The sequence below is a fragment of the Bos indicus genome, chromosome 24, assembly GCF_029378745.1.
Source record: "Bos indicus isolate NIAB-ARS_2022 breed Sahiwal x Tharparkar chromosome 24, NIAB-ARS_B.indTharparkar_mat_pri_1.0, whole genome shotgun sequence".
Taxonomy (NCBI): Eukaryota; Metazoa; Chordata; class Mammalia; order Artiodactyla; family Bovidae; genus Bos; species Bos indicus.
In genome coordinates, this window is record NC_091783.1 from 25,455,530 (window position 1) to 25,476,850 (window position 21,321).

Here is a 21,321-nt window from a genome sequence, read left to right on the forward strand (position 1 = left end):
CCAAAATGGCATCAGAAATCAGTGGGAGTACAATGGGTAAGCCTCGCCCTGGGAAAACCACCTTCGTGATCATGGTATCTCCCCTGCCAGGTAAGTATAAGACACTGATGTATAGATCAGTCTTATGGACTCTGTGGGAGAGGGAGAGGGTGGGGAGATTTGGGAGAATAGCAATGAAACATGTATAATATCATGTATGAAACGAGTCGCCAGTCCAGGTTCGATGCACGATACTGGATGCTTGGGGATGGTGCACTGGGACGACCCCGAGGGAGGGTATGAGGAGGGAGGAGGGAGGAGGGTTCAGGATGGGGAACACAGGTATACCTGTGGTAGATTCATTTCGATATTTGGCAAAACTAATACAATATTGTAAAGTTTAAAAATAAAATAAAATAAATAAATAAATAAATAAAATATGTGGTACCTAGCAGACGCACAGTGAAAAAAAAAAAGAAAGAAATCAGTGGGAAACAATGGACTCCTCAATGAATGGTACTAGGACAAATGGTTATCACCTGGGGAAAACTTTTCCTACCTCACATTATACATCCAAAACAAATGCACAGGATATAAACATCATGAATAAGACTAGGAAGCCCATTCTATTAATACTAGATTAAAAAAAGACAGACAAGTAAACAAGAAAGACTTCAGAGTAACTAACACTTGGTCTAAGTTTTCTAAGAGAAGAAAAAGTCCACTAGCTGACAAAGTGTATGGGTTAGAATGGTGGCGAAAGTGTGGAGGTGAGGCAATGACGATGATTATGATGATGATGATAATTTAAAACTAATATTTAGGAAACTCTCTGGAGGTCCAGTGGTTAGGGGGCTTCCCTTGTGGCTCAGTTGGTAAAGAATCTGTCTGCAATGTGGGAAACCTGGGTTTGATTCCTGGGTTGGGAAGATCCCCTGGAGAAGGGAAAGGATACCCACTCCAGTATTCTGGCCTGGAGAATTCCAGGGACTAAGCCCATGGGGTCGCAGAGCATCAGACACGACTGAGAAACTTTCAAAACTAGTGGTTAGGACTCTGGGACTTTCACTGCTGAGACTGCAGGTTCAATCCCTGGTCAAGGAACTAAGATTCCACAAGCTGCATGGTGTGACCAAAACAGCAAACAAGAAAGAAAAAAAAAAAGCTTAACATTCATTGTTTTACTTGTATTGACCTATTTATTGACTCCCAATCCAATAAGGTGTTTAGTAGTATCATCACTACCCCTTTCTCTTTCAACCAAATGAGAAAACTGAGGTATACTTTCTTGCCAAACTCATACAATTAGTAAAGGAAAGAGTCTGGTACCCAGGCAGTCTGGTTCCAAGCCTTCATATTTAACAACTAAGTTATTCTGTTTCTCAAGAATGGAAAGGATATGGTGGGAATAATTCAACATAGCTAAGGCATATGATGCAGTAATGAGTAACGAAGAAGGACAAAGACTAAAAAAGAAATGTGAGTGCAAATAAGAAAGGGCTTTAGAATAAGGGATTTTGTCTTATTAAGCTAGTTGCTGAATTAGATCATTGAACTCCTTGAGAATTTTGATATTCTCTCTCCAGAAAAATGCACACATAGTACATACACACACAATGGCAGTTTAGGTAGTTCATGGAATTCAGGATGAGGAACACTGCTATGGGGCATGGGAAGTCATTGACAAGGTACAGAGGGAAGCTACAAAGAGAAAAAGGTCAGAGCTACACTTCTGAAATACACTTTGACAACAGCATGCAGGACAGACTAGTGGACGACCACCAAGTAAAAGAATACTCTGTTGTTCAAGGGAGAGATGATGGAGACTTGATGGGGAAGAGACAGTAGGGTAGAAGAAGAATACAGATAAAGAATACTGCTATTACCTATGACCAGCAGGATCTGGGGAATAAGAGGGAAGAAGGCAAGTCTCATGAGAAGAAAACTGAGTTATTTAACAAGTAATGACTGCCCAAATCATACACTAGGAACTTTGCTAAGAGACAGAGACATGATTGTTGAACAAGACAAAGATAATCCCTGCACTTAAGAATAATCTACTGAGTTAATAAAAAATTGTTGAGTAATTCCAATACAGCAGAAGTATAACTTAAAAAAAAAAAAATCAGAAGGAATGAACCTAAGGGGATAAAAAGAAAAAAAAATCACAAAATAGGAGTGACCAATTTCATCCAATGACACTGAGCCAAGTAAAATGAAAAGACTAGTAATCTAAAAAACAAATAACCAAAAAATTATTAAAAACCTTTACCAGAACACTTTTAACTAAGGAGTTGAGAAGAAGCTTTATTATACTATGAGTGCTTAAGAGTGGTTAAATTACTGAAAATTAGCAACATGTAAAATGAAATGCTACTAAAATAAAATCTTAAAGACTTTGCTTAACATATCGTCTCCTGGGAGTCTTTCTATAAAACTGCCAATACTGCCTTTCTTTACACAATTGTGTGTGCTTGCTGTTGATTTTTAAAAAAATTAAACATCTCATTTAGAGATACACACATGGGTGATAATACCATAAAGAAAACAAAAGAATGAATAACCCGAAAAAGAGGATAGTGGTTATCTCTGGGAGTATGGGGTTCAAATGAGTTCAAATGAGTTCAAGGAGACTCTAAGGGGCTGGAAAATGCTATATAATTTTTGATTTGCGTTAGTGAATAACCAGGGATTTGCTTTGCAACTAACTTTTAAACCACACATGTGCATTCTGGCCATTCTTATGCATAAAATACATTTCATAAAAATGTTTAATATACATAAACCTCATACAATAAGATACATATCAAACCAAAACCTAGCTTTAAAAGAATTGAGACTAACATAGAACTAATAATAGTACCAAGTCTCACTTTTACATGACATGTTTTACCAAAATAAAGATTTCAAACAACTAGTAAAAAGATTCTAGTTTGCAAACACCTTACTGAAAAGGGATTTCCTCTAGTTTTCAAGTAATTTCAGCTGCAAAAGAAAACACCTTCAATTCACAAATCTGTTTTTCACTCAGACATGTAAATTTTCTTAAAATAATTTTTACTTAAGCTTAAGATGAGCACAAAGTCAATTTCCCAGATTCAATTTAACATGTGTCAAACTTATGAAGACAGGCAATTTAAAAACATAAACACACATAAATAAAACAAAAAATATCTTATATAGCCTCCCCCAAATTTTCATTTTAACTATAAAAATAAATATTGCTTACCTGTTGCCTACTGAATCTTGAGAGATCTGAAAGTTTGGAATGATAGAAGAAACACCATATTCATCTTGATACTTCTTACAAGATTTGTAATGATGTCTCATGCGATAGAATTTAATCTGTAAATTATTGATTAAAAAAGCAATGTGACTTTCAAAAGAACAAACATTATATGATGCCATTTATATATGGCAGAAGAGAATTCAGAGATATAATGTAGAACATAGGTTACTAGATGGGGTGGGGAAGATGGAAGGGCAGGGGAACAGCAAGTTACAAGTTAACAGGTACAGATTTTCTGTTTGGGATGATGAAAAAATTCTGGAAATAGATACTGGTGACTGTTACACAATGCCATGCAGTGAATGTACTTAATACCACTGTATTGTACACTTAAAAATGGTGTGTTTTCTACATTACCATTCATAATACTGCACTAATTGTTCACTTGATGCCTCATTAAATTGTGTATATATGTGTGTACATATATATAATACATATATATCATATACATATCATGTTTTCTTAGCAAATGGAAGTATATGTAGATGTTTATTATATAAAAAATAAGGTTTACCATGATCTTTCACTTATTAAAAAAAAACTAAGAAAAGGCTATTTTACATTATGCATTTTCACCATATTAAAAAAAAATTTAAAAATCTTTAACGTATTGTGACTTTTAGTTTAAAAGAGAATTCATTAAGATTTGAGACACTGCCAACAAGAGGAAAAAAATAAGACAAAAACAGGTAAGTAAATAATCCATTTAAAGAGATTTTTTTTTAAGTAAATTAACTCTAAAAATAAGTTTCTGTCCATTAGATGCAGAGAAAATGGAGATGAGTCCAACAGTCCATAAACAAAATTAATAAATAATTTTATACTTGAAAAAATACTATTAATAGACACAAAATAATATTAAAAGTATTAAGAAGTTGCCTCATGGCACTAGGCATATTTTTCTTTCTTTAACTACTGTAACCTGGCAGAGTTAGAAAATGCTTTAAAAAACCAAGTTCCCAAATTAACACTTGGAACATTTTTCAGTTTCTCTCTAAGGAGCAGAGCCAGAAATCTCAAGTATATTTTCCAACTTCACTTCATTGCCTTGTCAGTTAACACCTCCCTCAAAGAGATGGAAAATCAGGTATGTCTTGTGTGAATGCATAAAACAGCAACTGGTTTTGCTCAAAGACTTTATTTGCTGTTTGAGAAAGTGGCTGTGATAAATCTATAAATAAACCAATATACTCAAAGCCTAACTACCTCTCACCATTTCACTCCGTCTCCAAAAGACAAAATAAAATCCAGATTGGAGAATTAATGTCGGTTATTTGCCAATACCTGATTTTTCCCATCTGTTCCTTAAAAAGTAAGGAGTTTTCTGCCAAATACTTAGTGATTTTTTTAGATAAACACATAAATATCCAAGGAGAGTGGGCAGTTAGAGAGTTCCCCTTGACTACATAATCCATTTGGCCCATTTCTACAGGCAAAATGACAGTAATAATGCTACCAGAAAAACTACTTAAGAGCTCAAAGTGTACCAGAAATGGGGTTTAAGGGAGTTAAATGGCAGTTTGTTCATTCAGTTCATTTAGTAGGTAAATCAAGAGTGATTATTTTGAAAAAATGCCATGCTAAACATTATGGCAAATTCAAGGACATATCTTCTGGTCTCTGTTCTCAGTAAGTTTATTATCTAGAAAGATCTACAGCCATAACTTTTCTGGCCTTTTTTACCCTATTCCCAACCTAAATAATTTTTCTTCAAAACAGTACACACCAAGATAATTCAATCAGAAATCTCAAAACAGAAGTTTGACTTTCAAAGAACTACATCACATTTACTCTACCTGTTTTGCACAGCATCTGCAGCTACCAGAAAATTTCCTCATGATATTTTCAAGGTCTAAGGCCCGTTCAGGACATGCTCTCTCTCTTCTAGTCACATTTCCACGACAGAGGGGACAATGTATTCCGCTTTCTCTCATTGCAGTCAGGAAACACTTTCTACAAAAACTAAACCAAACATATGTGACACGTTACTATAGAAAAAAGTACTCTTTTCATTTTGATGATTAAAGACAGCAGTTATGAATACGTAATAATGCTAGGGTATTTGTATGTGAATAAACCTAGAATTTTTAAAACTATATATTAATATATATAGTTTTCTCAGTATAAAACTAGTGTCTGGACTAGATGGGAATATAAAAGAAACTACACATAAGTCTTTTAACTTTTAACATAATACAGGAAAAATCAGAGAAAGCATGGTACAAAAGAATGACTGAATCCTATCCTGTGTTGCTTAGCAGCTGTGTGATTTTTAGGCGACACACTTAATCACAATGGGTCTCCATTTCCTTCCCTAACAAAATAAGAGAATGGACCACACATGAGCTTTTGTCTCAAACTGATATACTTCAAGATGTTGTTCTACATGATATGAATATGTCTCCTACAGAAACTTTTTCAGAAACTGAAGTATTCAAAGCTATTAAGGTTTCTCTGCTACAGAAACCAAATGATGCCCAAACTTCTGTGGTCAGGATATATGAAAATTCCCACAATATGCAATGGAACATGATTTGAGAAATACTTGAGAATCCATCCAGTTCTAAATATATAAAACCAACATTCTAATTGCAACCAAATTCACCAAAATCTTCTCCCCTAACCTAAACAAATACCAAAGCTGAACCTCTTGCTTTTAGAAAAAACAGATAAAAATCACAGCCATCTCTATCTGGGGTCCAGAATCATTTAATCCAAACCCCTATAAATACAAATACAAATCTTTCACATCTATACTACCAAAGTTGAGAGATAAAAGTATGATAACATATCACTCTGAGTTTCTCAACTATGTAGCATTGAACAAGTGACTCTTCTTTAAAATCAGTTTCCTCACACATACAATAATGTTTCTATGTATACTTGGCAGGCTTGTTCAGAGGATTAAGACAGGTCATGTAGTCTTATTACATGTATAAAAACACTTACTACAGTATTTTTGACAGTCAGGAAAGTGCTCAATAAATATAAGGTAACATCACTAAGGTAGCACAGAAGAGATCACAATACATTAAAACATTAAAAATACTCATCATAAACAAGAGTCAAAGAAATGCAAAACAAACTAGATGGGAGATTTTTTTTTCAGTTGTCAAAACACTAGTTTTTAAAAATAATAATAATACGCAGACATAAAGGAGAGAAAAATTTATAAGTGCTCTGTATTTCTAAACTGCAACTTGTCAATAAATAACAAAATCCTTACTGAAGGTGTTCCAAAACTCTTAATGACATTTTCAGCTTTAAAAACCATCATCTTTAAGTTTAATTGTTTAAATTAAAAACTGAAATTTTACATTTTTTGGTAAATTTTTAGTACAACATATTTTAATTCTTTATTTCAATGTTTGCATTCTTTAATCAGAGGGACGGTTAAAAAGAAAAAAGGAGAGGAAGAGTCAGACAAAAAAAAGCTCATAAGACTAACTGGAACAATAGTCTAGACCATGATACAGCCTACATTAAGGGAGAGGTAGGAAGGAGGAATAGAGGATCACTATTTTAGAAACACAGTTATCAGTGTCTATGATCCTGTATGAAGGGAAAGTCCTAAGTTAAAAAATAAAATATGACTTTTTGACAATTACTTGTGGGAGAATGAGAAAGAAAAACATTTCTGATTTTGAAGACTGAGTAAAAAGTAACTGTATTAACCAAGTTAAGAAACACTGGAAGAGAAGAGTGAGTAAAAGGTGACAGTATTAACCAAGTTGAGAAATACTGGAAAAGTTGGTTTGACGGAAAAGTACAAATTTAAAACACCTACAAAAACCTCAATGCACAATATCCAGTAAACAAGTAGAAAGATGGATATGAAAATTAGGGGGAATATTTGGAGAGCAGACAAGATGAGACAAACACTAAAGAAACAATCTAGAGAAATAAAAACATTTAAAGGAAGGTTCAAAGAACCAGAAGAACAAGAGTAAATAATGTTATAGAAGCTGAGTCTAGTAAACTAACAAAAAGAAATAGTAATTAAAGAGATAAAGGTAAAGCCATCACCAAACTATTAAGCTTAACATTTCTCTTTAAATAAAAATTGAAACTGCCAGGCTTCCCTAGTGGCTCAGTGCTAAAGAATCCACCTGCCAATGTGGGAGACACAGGTTCCATCCTGATCCAAGAAGATCCCACCTGCCACAGAGCAACTAAGCCCATGTGCCACAACTACTAAGCCTGTGTTCTGGAGCCCAGGAGCCACAACTACTGAGCCCATGTGCCGCAACTAAAGAGTCAATGTGCAGCAACTACCAAAGAACAGGCATGGCTTCTCACGCTTCACCAGAGAAGCCACAGCAATGAGAAGCCTGTACACCGCAACTGGAGAGTAGCTCCCACTCACCACAATTAGGAAAAAAGTGCCCTCACAGCAACAAAGCCCCAATACAGCCATCAATAGATACACATAAAAAATTATTGTTTTGAAAAATTGAAACTAAGTTCGTATCAACAAAATTCATTACAAAAAAGATAACCATGCATAAAATTGATGGAGCATGAGTGAACAAAATGAAGCAGGTTAGAATAACTATCAGCAAGTAAATTAGTCAATATGCTGGCTAACTTAACAATTAACTACAAATAAAATATAAACACAGAATATTAAAAGATTTTTTGAAACCTGATGTACAAACAAAAGTTGTATGGGGGGAGTAAATAAAATAAAGCACAATTTCAAAGTACACTTATTCAATATCTAAAATAGTATCAATCTGATGACACTACATACCCACCAGAGTGACCAAAATGAAAAAAGTGGAAAATACCAAGTGTTGAGGATGATGTGAAACCAACCTAAATTTGCATTCAATGTTATAAAAGTATAAACTGATATGAATATTTTGAAGATTAATACAACGATTTGGCAGAATCTAATATAGACCAGTGGGCTTCCCCCCATGGCTCAACAGTAAAGAATCTGCCTGCCATGCAGGAACCTCAAGAGATTAGAGTTTAATCCCTACATCAGGAAGATCCCCTGGAGAAGGGGATGGCAACCTACTCCAGTATTCTTGCCTGGAGAATCTCATGGACAGAGAAGCCCGGTGGGCAGTCCATGGGATTGCAAAGAGTCAGACACGACTGAATCAACTTAGCACACACAATTACAGACCAGTAATTTCACTCCAAAGTATATACCCAACTGACTTGCATATATGATCAGAAGAAATGTCCTGGGAAGTTCACTGCCACACTATATGTAACAGCCAACAACACAAATGTCCATCAACAGAATAATGCATAAGCATTATAGCATATCCACAAAATGGAAACTCTAATATACTGCAATGAGAATGAATTCAGATGAACAATGTTGAGCTTTGGAAGCCAGATATGAAAGACTACAAAGTGCATGATTCTACTCTTATAAAGATCAAAGAGCAGGTAAGACTACTGTTAAAAGTCAAAACCACTGTGTCCTGAAGAAATGGGATATACAGCTCAGAGAAGTGAGGAGTTTCTAAAGTGCTGGTGATGGAGTCCTGGAGTTTAGTTGTTTGACATGGGTGTTGAATACACAGATGTGCTCTGTATGAAAAAAATTCACTGAGCTGGAATTAAATTTTCTCAATTAGGAGTAAAAACACGGGTAAATATCTTTAAACTTATAAAAATAACTAAATTATCTTCTAACAGGACCTAAAATAAAACAAACCAAAAGCCTATCTGGGCTCTCTACTGTATACTCAACTGAGCATATCTATCTTTCCAACCAGGGATCGAACCCAGGTCTCCTGCATTGCAAGCAGATGATTTACCACTGAGCCACCAGGGAACCAAATGGATACAAAAACAATATGCTGTCTACAAGAGACCCACCTCAAACCTAGGGACACATACAGACAAAATGAGGGGCTGGAAAAAGATATTGGAGACCAAAAAAAAGTAGGAACAGCAATACTCAGATAAAGTAGACTTTAAAGACTATGACAAGAGACAAAGAAGGACACTACACAATGATCAAGGAATCAACCCAAGAATATAATATAATAATTATAAACATATATGCACCCAACATAGGAGCACCTCAATATGTAAGGCAAATGCTAACAAGTATGAAAAGGGAAATTAACAGTAGCATAGTAATAGTGGGGGACTTTAATACTCCACTTACACCTATGGATAAAACAACCAACAGAAAATTAGCAAGGAAACACAAGCTCTAAATGATACAATGGACCAATTAGATCTAGTTGATATCTACAGGGCATTTCATCCAAAAACAGTGGATTTCACCTTTCTTTCAAGTGAACACAGATCATTCTCCAGGAGAGATCACATCCTGCGCCACAAATCTAGCCACGGTAAATTTTAAAAATGAAATGATTTCAAGCATCTTTCCTGATCACAACGTTGTAAGATTAGATATCAACTACAGAAAGGAAAAAAAAAAAAAAAAAAACTACAAAAAACACAAACATATGGAGGCTAAACAATACGCTCCTGAATAACCGACTGATCACAGAAGAAATCAAAAAGGAAATCAAAATATGCACAGAAACAAATGAAAACGAAAACACACAACACCACCTATGGGATTCAGTAAAAGCAGTGCTAAAAGGGAAGTTCACAGCAATACAAGCTTACCTCAGGAAACAAGAGAAACATCAAATAAGCAACCTAACTTCAAATGTAAAGCAACTAGAAAAGGAAGAAAAGAAGAACCCCAAAGTTAATGGAAAGAAATCATAAAAATAAGAGCAGAAGTAAATGAAAAAGAAACAAAAGAGACTATAGCAAAGATCAACAAAACTAAAAGCTGACTCTTGAGAAGATACATAAAATAGACAAACTGTTAGCCAGACTCATCAGGAAAAAAAAGGAGAAGAATCAAATCAATAAAGTTAGAAATAAAAATGGAGAAATCACAACAGACAACACAAACACAAAAGATCATAAGAGACTATTATGAGCAACTATATGCCAAAAAATGGGCAACTTGGAAAAAATGGACAAATTCTTATAAAACTATAACCTTCCAAAACTGAGCCAGAAAGAAACAGAAAATCTAAACAGACCAATCACAAGCACAGACATCAAAACTGTAATCAAAAATCTTCCAACAAACAAACGTCCAGGACCAAATGGGATTACAAGTGAATTCTATCAAAAATTTAGAGAAACGCTAACACCTATTCTAATCAAACTCTTCCAGAAAACTGCAGAGAAAGGCAAACTCCCAAACTCATTCTATGAGGCCACCATCATCTTGATACCAAAACCAGACAAATATTTGTAACGAATGCCACGAAAAAAGAAAACTACAGGCCATTATCATTGATGAACAAAGATGCAAAAATCCTCAACAAAATTCTAGCAAACAGAATCCAGCAACATATTAAAAAGATCATACATCATGACCAAGAGGGCCTTATTCCAGGGATGCAAGAATTCTTCAATATTCACAAATCAATCAATGTGATACAACGTATTAACAAATTGAAAAATGAAAACCATATGATTAACTCAATAGATGCAGAGAAAGCCTTTGACAAAATTCAACACCCATTTATAATAAAAACTCTCCAGAAGGCAGGCATAGAAGGAACATGGTGGTGGTTTACTCATTAAGTCGTGTCCAACTCTTGTGATCCCATGGACTGTAGCCTGCCAGGCTCCTCTGTCCATGGGGTTCTCCAGGCAAGAATACTGGAATGAGTCGCCATTCTCTCCTCCACATGATCTTCCCAACCCAGGAATGAAACCCAGGTCTCCTGCACTGCAGGCAGATTCTTTACCAACTGAGCTATGAGGGAAGCCTCCACCTCAATATAATAAAACCCAGAGCAAACATTATCCTCAATGGCAAAAAATTGAAAGCATTTTCTCTAAATTTAGGAACAAGACAAGGGAGCCCACGCTCACCACTACTATTCAACATAGTTTTAGAAGTCCTAGCCACAGCAATCGGAGAAGAAAAAGAAATAAAAGGAATCCAGAGTGGAATAGAAGCAGCAAAACTCTCAGTGTTTGCAGAGGACATGATCCTCTACAGAGAAAACCTTAAAGATACCACCAAAAAATTACTAGAGCTAATCAATAAATATACTAAAATTACAGGATATAAAATTAATACACAGAAATGCCTCACATTCCTATACACAAACAATAAAAAAAGAGATATTAAGAAAAACAATCCCATTTACAATTGCAATGAAAAGAATAAAATATTTGTGAATAAATCTACCTAAAGAAACAAAAGACCTCTATATCAGATCAGATCAGATCAGATATCAGTCCCTCAGTCGTGTCCGACTCTTTGCGACCCCATGAATCGCAGCACCCCAGGCCTCCCTGTCCATCACCAACTCCCAGAGTTCACTGAGACTCACGTCCATCGAGTCAGTGATGCCATCCAGCCATCTCATCCTCTGTAGTTCCCTTCTCCTCTTGCCCCCAATCCCTCCCAGCATCAGAGACTTTTCCAATGAGTCAACTCTTCGCATGAGGTGGCCCAAGTACTGGAGTTTCAGCTTTAGCATCATTCCTTCCAAAGAAATCCCAGGGCTGATCTCCTTCAGAATGGACTGGCTGGATCTCCTTGCAGTCCAAGGGACTCTCAACAGTCTTCTCCAACACCACAGTTCAAAAGCATCAATTCTTTGGTGCTCAGCTTACTTCACAGTCCAACTCTCACATCCATACATGACCACAGGAAAAACCATAGCCTTGACCAAACGAATCTTTGTTGGCAAAGTAATGTCTCTGCTTTTGAATATGCTATCTAGGTTGGTCATAACTTTCCTTCCAAGGAGTAAGCGTCTTTTAATTTCATGGCTGCAGTCACCACCTATAGTGATTTTGGAGCCCAGAAAAATAGTCTGACACTGTTTCCACTGTTTCCCCATCTATTTCCCATGAACTGATGGGACCGGATGCCATGATCTTCATTTTCTGTATGTTGAGCTTTAAGCCAACTTTTTCACTTTCCACTTTCACTTTCATCAAGAGGCTTTTTAGTTGCTCTTCACTTTCTGCCATAAGGGTTGTGTCATCTGCATATCTGACGTTATTGATATTTCTCCTGGCAATCTTGATTCCAGCTTGTGTTTCTTCCAGTCCAGTGTTTCTCATTTTGTACTCGGCATATAAGTTAAATAAACAGGGTGACAATATACAGCCATGACCAACTCATTTTCCTATTTGGAACCAGTCTGTTGTTCCACGTCCAGTTCTAATTGTTGCTTCCTGACCTGCATACAAATTTCTCAAGAAGCAGATCAGGTGGTCTGGAATTCCCATCTCTTTCAGAATTTTCCACAGTTTCTTGTGATCCATACAGCCAAAGGCTTTGGCATAGTCAATAAAGCAGAAATAGATGTTTTTTCCGGAACTCTCTTGCTTTTTCCATGATCCAGCAGAGGTTGACAATTTGATCTCTGGTTCCTCTGCCTTTTCTAAAACCAGCTTGAACATCAGGAAGTTCACGGTTCAGGTATTGCTGAAGCGTGGCTTGGAGAATTTTGAGCATTACTTTACTAGCGTGTGAGATGAGCGCAATTGTGTGGTAGTTTGAGCATTCTTTGGCATTGCCTTTCTTTGGGACTGGAATGAAAACTGACCTTTTCCAGTCCTGTGGCCACTGCGGAGTTTTCCAAATTTGCTGGCATATTGAGTGCAGCACTTTCACAGAATCATCTTTCAGGATTTGGAATAGCTCAACTGGACTTCCATCACCTCCACTAGCTTTGTTCGTAGTGATGCTTTCTAAGGCCCACTTGACTTCACATTCCAGGATGTCTGGCTCTAGGTCAGTGATCACACCACCGTGATTATCTGGGTCGTGAAGATCTTTTTTGTACAGTTCTTCTGTGTATTCTTGCCATCTCTTCTTAATATCTTCTGCTTCTGTTAGGTCCATACCATTTCTGTCCTTTATCGAGCCCATCTTTGCATTAAATGTTCCTTTGGTATCTCTGATTTTCTTGAAGAGATCCCTAGTCTTTCCCATTCTGTTGTTTTCCTCTATTTCTTTGCATTGGTCACTGAAGAAGGCTTTCTTATCTCTTCTTGCTATTCTTTGGAACTCTGCATTCAGATGTTTATATCTTTCCTTTTCTCCTTTGCTTTTCGCTTCTCTTCTTTTCACAGCTATTTGTAAGGCCTCCCCAGACAGCCATTTTGCTTTTTTGCATTTCTTTTCCATGGGGATGGTCTTGATCCCTGTCTCCTGTACAATGTCACAAACCTCATTCCATAGTTCATCAGGCACTCTATCTATCAGATCTAGGCCCTTAAATCTATTTCTCACTTCCACTGTATAATCATAAGGGATTTGATTTAGGTCATACCTGAATGGTCTAGTGGTTTTCCCTACTTTCTTCAATTTCAGTCTGAATTTGGCAATAAGGAGTTCATGATTTGAGCCACTCAGCTCCCGGTCTTGTTTTTGCTGACTGTATAGAGCTTCTCCATCTTTGGCTGCACAGAATATAATCAGTCTGATTTCAGTGTTGACCATCTGGTGATGTCCATGTATAGAGTCTTCTCTTGTGTTTTTGGAAGAGGGTGTTTGTTATGATCAGTGCATTTTCTTGGCAAAACTCTATTTAGTATTTGCCCTGCTTCATTCCGTATTTCAAGGCCAAATGTGCCTGTTACTCCAGGTGTTTCTTGACTTCCTACTTTTGCATTCCAGTCCCCTATAATGAAAAGGACATCTTTTTTGGGTGTTAGTTCTAAAAGGTCTTGTAGGTCTTCATAGAACCGTTCAACTTCAGCTTCTTCAGCATTACTGGTTGAGACATAGACTTGGATTACTCTGATATTGAATGGTTTGCCTTGGAAACGAACAGAGACCATTCTGTCGTTTTTGAGATTGCATCCAAGTACTGCATTTCGGACTCTTTTGTTGACCATGATGGCCACTCCATTTCTTCTGAGGGATTCCTGCCCGCAGTAGGAGATATAATGGTCATCTGAGTTAAATTCACCCATTCCAGTCCATTTCAGTTCGCTGATTCCTAGAATGTCGACATTCACTCTTGCCATCTCTGACCACTTCCAATTTGCCTTGATTCATGGCCCTGACATTCCAGGTTCCTATGCAATATTGCTCTTTACAGCATCGGACCTTGCTTCTATTACCAGTCACATCCACAGCTGGGTATTGTTTTTGCTTTGGCTCCATCCCTTCATTCTTTCTGGAGTTATTTCTCCACTGATCTCCAGTAGCATATTGGGCACCTACTGACCTGGGGAGTTTCTCTTTCAGTATCCTATCATTTTGCCTTTTCATACTGTTCATGGGGTTCTCAAGGCAAGAATACTGAAGTGGTTTGCCATTCCCGACCTAATTAATCTTAAGAGCTTTTGCACGGCAAAGGAAACTATTAGCAAGGTGAAAATGCAGCATTCCAAATGGGAGAAAATAATAGCAAATGAAACACCCAACAAAGAATTAATCTCCAAAGTATACAAGCAGCTCATGCAGCTCAACACCAGAAAAACGAACCCCATCAAAAAAGTGGGCCAAAGAACTAAAGACATTTCTCCAAAGAAGACATACAGATGGCTAATAAACACATGAAAAGATGCTTAACATCAATCATTATTAGAGAAATGCAAATGAAAACCACAATGAGGTATCATCTCACAACAGTCAGAAAGGCCGCCATCAAAAGTCTACGAACAATAAATGCTGGAGAGACGGCAACCCTCTTACACTGTTGTTGGGAACGCAAACTGGTATAGCCACTATGGAGAACAGTGTGGAGATTCCTTAAAAAACTGTAAATAGAACTTCCATACAACCCAGCAATCCCACTGCTGGGCATACACACCGAGGAAACCAGAACCAAAACACAAATGTACCCCAATGTTCATTGAGCACTTATAAACAGTTCATTGAGCCGTTTACAACAGCTAAGACATGGAAGCAACCTAGATATCCATGGGCAGATGAATGGCTAAGCGGGTACATATACACAATGGAATATTACTCAGCTATAAAAAGGAATGCTTTTGAATCAGTTTTAATAAAGTGGATGAAACTGGATCCTATTGTACAGAGTGAAGTAAGTCAGAAAGAGAAATACCAATACAGCATATTAATGCATATATATGGAATTTAGAAAGATGGTAACAACGATCCTATATACAAGGCAGCAAAAGAGACACAGATGTAACGAACAGACTTTTGGACTTTGGGATAGGCAAGGGTGGAATGATTTGAGAGAATATTACTGAAATATGCATATTACCATATGTAAAAGAGATGACCAAGGCAAGTTCAATGCATGAAGCAGGGTACTCAAAGCCGGTGCTCTGGGGCAACCTAGAGGAATGTGGTGGAGAGGAAGTAGGAGGGGGATTCCGGATAGCGGGGGGTCAAATGTGCACCCGTGGCTGATTCATGTCAATATGTGGCAAAAACCACAATACTGTAACGTAATTATCCTCAGTCATGTCTGACTCTTTGTGACACCATGGACTGCAGCACGCCAAGCCTCCTTGTCCATCACCATCACCCAGAGCTTGCTCAAACTCATGTCCATCGAGTTGGTGATGCCATCCAACCATCTCATTCTCTGTCGTCCCCTTCTCCTCTTCCTTCAATTTCTCCCAGTACCAGGGTCTTTTCCAATGAGTCAGTTCTTTGCATGAAGTGGCCAAAGTAGTAGAGTTTCAGCTTCAACATCAGTCCTTCCAATGAATATTCAGGACTGACTTCCTTTAAGATGGACTACTTTGATCTCCTTGCAGTCCAAGGGACTCTCAAGAGTCTTCTCCAACACCACAAGTCAAAAGCATCAATTCTTTGGTGCTCGGCTTTCTTTATAGTTCAACTGTCACATCCACACATGCTGCTACTGCTGCTAAGTCACTTCAGTCATGCCCAACTCTGTGCAACCCCATAGACGGCAGCCCACCAGGCTCCCCCGTCCCTGAGATTCTCCAGGCAAGAACACTGGAATGGGTTGCCATTTCCTTCTCCAATGCATAAAAGTGAAAGTGAAGTCGCTCAGTCGTGTCCGACTCTTAGCAACCCCCTGGACTGCAGACCACCAGGGTCCATCCACACATGGCTACTGGAAAAACCATAGATTTGACTATACAGACCTTTGTCAGCTAAGTAATATCTGATTTTTAATATGCTGTGTAGGTTGGTCATAGCTTTTCTTCCAAGGAGCACACATCTTATCATTTCATGGCTGCAGTCACCATCTGCAGTGATTTTGGAGACCAAAAAAATAAAGTCTATCACTGTTTCCATTGTTTCCCCATCTATTTCGCATGAACTGATGGGACTGGATATCATGATATTAGTTTTTTGAATGTTGAGCTTTAAGCCAACTCTTTTACTCTCCTCCTTCGTTTTCATCAAGAGGTTTTTTAGTTCCTCTTCACTTTCTGCCATAAGGGTGGTGTCATCTGCATATCTGAGGTTATTGATATTTCTCCCAGCAATTTTGATTCCAGCTTGTGCTTCATCCAGCTCGGCATTTCGCATAATGTACTCTAGATATAAGTTAAATAAGCAGGGTAACAATACACAGCCTTGATGTACCCCTTTCCCAATTTGGAATCAGTCTGATGTTCCATGTCTGGTTCTAACTGTTGCTTCTTGACCTGCATATAGATTTCTAAGGAGGCAGGTAAGGTGGTCTGGTATTCCCATCTCTTTCAGAATTTTCCACAGTTTGTTGTGATCCACACAATCAAAAGCTTTGGCATAGTCAATAAAGGAGACGTTTTTCTGGAACTCACTTGCTTATTTTATGATCCAACGGATACTGGCAATTTGACCTCTGGTTCCTCTGCCTTTTCTAAATCCAGCTTGAACATCTGACAGTTCATGGTTCATGTATTGTTGAAGCCTGGCTAGGAGAATTTTGAGCATTACTCTGCTAGCGTGTGAGATGAGTACAAATGTGTGTTAGTTTGAACACTCTTTGGCATTGCCTTTCTTTGGGATTGGAATAAAAACTGACCTTTTCCAATCCTGTGGCCACTGCTGAGTTTTCCATATGTGCTGGCATATTGAGTGCAGCACTTTCACAGCATCATCTTTTAGGATTTCAAATAGCTCAACTGGAATTCCTTCACCTCCACTAGCTTTGTTCATAGTGATGCTTCCTAAGGCCCACTTGACTTCCTAAGGCCCAGTGAAAACTGGTTCCATTTAAAAGGATGAAAAATTCGAGGTCTGTCAATTCTTCCCAACAATTGTCAGCTCTCATCTACAATTATGTTGGTGGCTGCAAAAAAGTTCATGATTATTTCTTTTTTCCAACTGAAATGACCTTCTTTCTTATCATGCTATCTGAATTGTACTGTCTGATATTAATATTTCTATACCAGCATTCTTTGGGATAACACACAAATACACTCAGAAAAGTTAGCACTTTTACTCTCTGAAAGACTCAGTTCTGGTAAAATTACACATGCATTCCTAGAAATGACTGCACTATGCAAAGTCATCCAGTAAAAATCAAAGAGTTTATGGGAAAAATGGGACTGGGGCAAAACTCAAATGTGAACATCTGAAAGAATACTCTATGTAAAGTTTTAATTTAGTCTGAAAAAAGTACACACTACTCATTACAATAACCATGAAAGAGTATTTTAGCTTTATTTATATTTTATATTCCCTAAGGGAAATGCTGTAAGCAAGTATGAATACAATTTTTATGTACACTATGCTACGGGAAGGGAAAGAATATATGTTCAGATTTGCTTATGTATATGTAAAACTTCTGAAAAGATACCAAAGAAATAGTGATATATACTGGGGAACTGTGGGGCAGAGGTGGATACAACAAGTGACAATAGGAATAAGATTTGGGGAAGTTCTCTGCTGGCCTAGTGGTTGGGATTTCAAGCCTTCATTTCTGTGGCCTGGGTTCAATTCCTGGTCAAGAAACTGAGATCATGCAAACTGTGTGGCTTGGCCAAAAATAAAAAACCCTAAGTCAAATCTTAGTAACTATGCACAGCTATCCTTTAAATAGACACTAAAACTACTTCTTAAAGACCGGTAAAAATATATCTTAGAAAGCAAAACTGATTTACAAAGGTGCAAAAACAGCTTAATGAAGGAAAGATAGACTTTTTAATAAATGATGCTAGAGCAACTAGAAATCCATAGACCAAAAAAATAAACTCCACTCAAACTGCCCCTTTATATAAAGTTAATTCAAAACAGATCACAGACTGTAGTAAAGTGGGTTATGGCCATCCAAAGATATAGTCACTTCCTAATTCCCAGGAGAAGATAGTATCACCTTATATTATAAGAGATCTGATTACCGTTAAGGCTTGGGGATGAAGAAATTAGCTGAGATTATCCAAGTGGGTCCCAAATGCTACAAGTCTTTGTAAAAGAGGCAGAAGGAGATCTGACACAAACACACAGAAGAAAAGCCATACTGAGATGGAGGCCAAGACTGGAGTGATGTGGCCCCCAGCTTCTCAAGGCCCTGCCAACACCTTGACTTTGGCCAACTCAAATTGATTTCAAACTTCTATCCTACAGAACTGTGAAAAAATTCATTTCTGTTTTAAAGTCACCAAGTTTGTAGTAATTTGTCATAGCAGTCCTAGGAGACCAATTCACAGAGCAAAATGTAAAACATAAACCTTTCAGAAAAAGGTAGAAAATATTTAGAATACAGAGCTAGACAGAGTTCTTAGACTTAATGTTGAAAACACATTTCACAAGAGGAAAAATTGATAAAGTGGACATTATAGAAATCCTAAATGTTTACTGTGCAAAGACTGTTAAAAAGACAAAAAGAGAATCCAAAGACTGGGGGGAAAAAATTGTAAATCATGTATCTAACAAAGGAGTAGTATCTAGAATACATAAAGAAGTCTCAAAGCTGAAAAGGAAAAAGCAAATAATCTAATTTAAAAACATAGGCAAAAGAAACTGAACAGACATGATGCTAATTTTACCTGAGAAGATACAGATACTAAACAAGCACATGAAAAGATGTTTAACATCATTAGCCATTAGTAAAATGTAAATTCAAGTCATCAGATATCACTGCACACACTGAAATGGCTTAAATTTTTAAAAATTGACAACATGAAATGCTGGTGAGGATACAAAGAAACTGGATCACTCATACATTGCTGGTGGAAATGTTAAATGGTACAGATACCGTAGGAAATGATCTGGCATTTTCTTAAAAGATAAAACATGCAACCACCATATGATCCACTAATTGTGTTCTTGGGCATTTATCCTAGAGGAATGAAAGTTTATGTTCACACAAAAATCTGTACATGATTATTTATAGCAGCTCTATTTGAAATACTCAAAAACTGACTATTCCAGATTGCCTTCAGTGGATCAATGTTTAATCAAAATGCAGTACATCCATACCATGTATGCATGCATATTCACCAATAAGAGGAAATAATGGTAACACACAAAAACCTGAATCTCTAGAGAATTGTGCTGAGGGGAAAAAAGAAATCCCAAAAAGTTATAAATTGTTTGATTCCATTTATATAACATTACATAACATTCTCTGGTAATAACTCTATTGAAATATGAGGATGAGATGGCTGGATATGGCATCACCAATGCAATGGACATGAACTTGAGCAAACTTGGGGAGATGATAAAGGATAGGGAGGCCTGGTGTGCTGCAGTCCATGGGGTCACAAAGAGTCAGACACAACCGGGCGACTGAACAACAGCAACTATTGGATAAAACTCACATACCATACACCATTCACCCATTTAAAGCGTACTTTTCAGTGAGCTTTTATTTTTTTATTGTATTTTACAGAGTTGCACAATATTTAAGATTCTTGAAATGACAAAATTATGGAAACAGAGAGCATGAGAACGTTAGTGCTTGCCAAGGGTGAAGGAGGGACAGAGTGGAATCAAGAGGAAAGTGGGTGTGACTGTACAAGAAATACAGGAAAAATCTTTGTGGTGATGGAAATGTTTTTTATCTTTATCAATGAGATATCCTGGTTTTATTTACAAGACATTATGATTAAGGGAAACTGGGTCAGGGTACACAATTTGTATATTATTTCTTACAACTACATGTGAATCTACAATAATCTCAAAATAAATAACTTATCCATATATTATAATGAATATTCACCTAATAATATGCTTTAAGTACTTACTACATAACAGACACTAGGGACACATCAGGGAACAAAAGTGATGAAAATCCCTACCTTGATGGGACTTCCAGCATAGGTACTGGCACCAAGTGTGTGTGTGTGTATACACTATATCTCAAAACAGTTAACAAGTCATATGATACTGTGCTAAAAATTAGCAAAAGTTACTAATGAAAGTGAAAAATCCCCAAAGAATCAAATTAGAAGAATTCAAATACACTAAAGAGATTTTACCAAAAACAGAAAAGGAATACCCTCTAAGAAATACTAAGGTCAACTAAATAAGATAGGCAAATTAATAATGATTCAAAACCATGTATCTGGGAGAATGGCATTAAAACATGTATAATATCACATAAGAAATGAATCGCCAGTCCAGGTTTGATGCAGGATACAGGAAGCTTAGGGCTGGTGCACTGGGATGACCCAGAGGGATGGTATGGGGAGGGAGGTGGGAGGGGGGTTCAGGATGGGGAACATGTGTATACCTGTGGCGGATGCATGCTGCTGTATGGCAAAACCAATACAACATTGTAAAGTAAAAATAAAAATAAATAAATAAAATTTCTAAAAGTTTAAACAAAAAAACCCATATATCTTAGTAGATTCCAAGTAAGTCTGAAAATGGACAATTTTCTTTAGAAGATTCAACAAACAAAAAAATGGACAGCATTATAACTTAGATAAAAGGAATCAAGTATCTCAAATCTAAATGTATAATAAGATACAGTAATCTACCAAAACAAACAAAAGGCAGGAAAATAATGTAAAATAAGTAATAAATTACAATGGGTTATTACTGAATCAGTCATAGAAATGACCACAAATGTACATAAAGCACATTCTGAACAATAAAATTATAAATTAGGATATAAATATTTAATATGGAAAAATGCATATAGCTTGCTAGCAACTAAAAAAATAAATTT

The 21,321-nt window shown here is 36.9% G+C and overlaps 1 protein-coding gene across 2 annotated transcripts in view; it reads right to left on the minus strand.

Annotated features, from left to right (window-relative positions):
• Window positions 1-21,321, minus strand: part of RNF138 (ring finger protein 138) — a 41,302-nt gene that overhangs the window by 11,096 nt on the left and 8,885 nt on the right. For both annotated transcript variants that reach the window (XM_070778771.1, XM_019986934.2), the window contains exons 3-4: window positions 5,065-5,230; window positions 3,209-3,324 (exon numbers count right to left, since the gene is read on the minus strand). In XM_070778771.1, coding sequence (XP_070634872.1) covers window positions 3,209-3,324; window positions 5,065-5,230 — 282 coding nt within the window. The remainder of the gene's footprint in view (window positions 1-3,208; window positions 3,325-5,064; window positions 5,231-21,321) is intronic.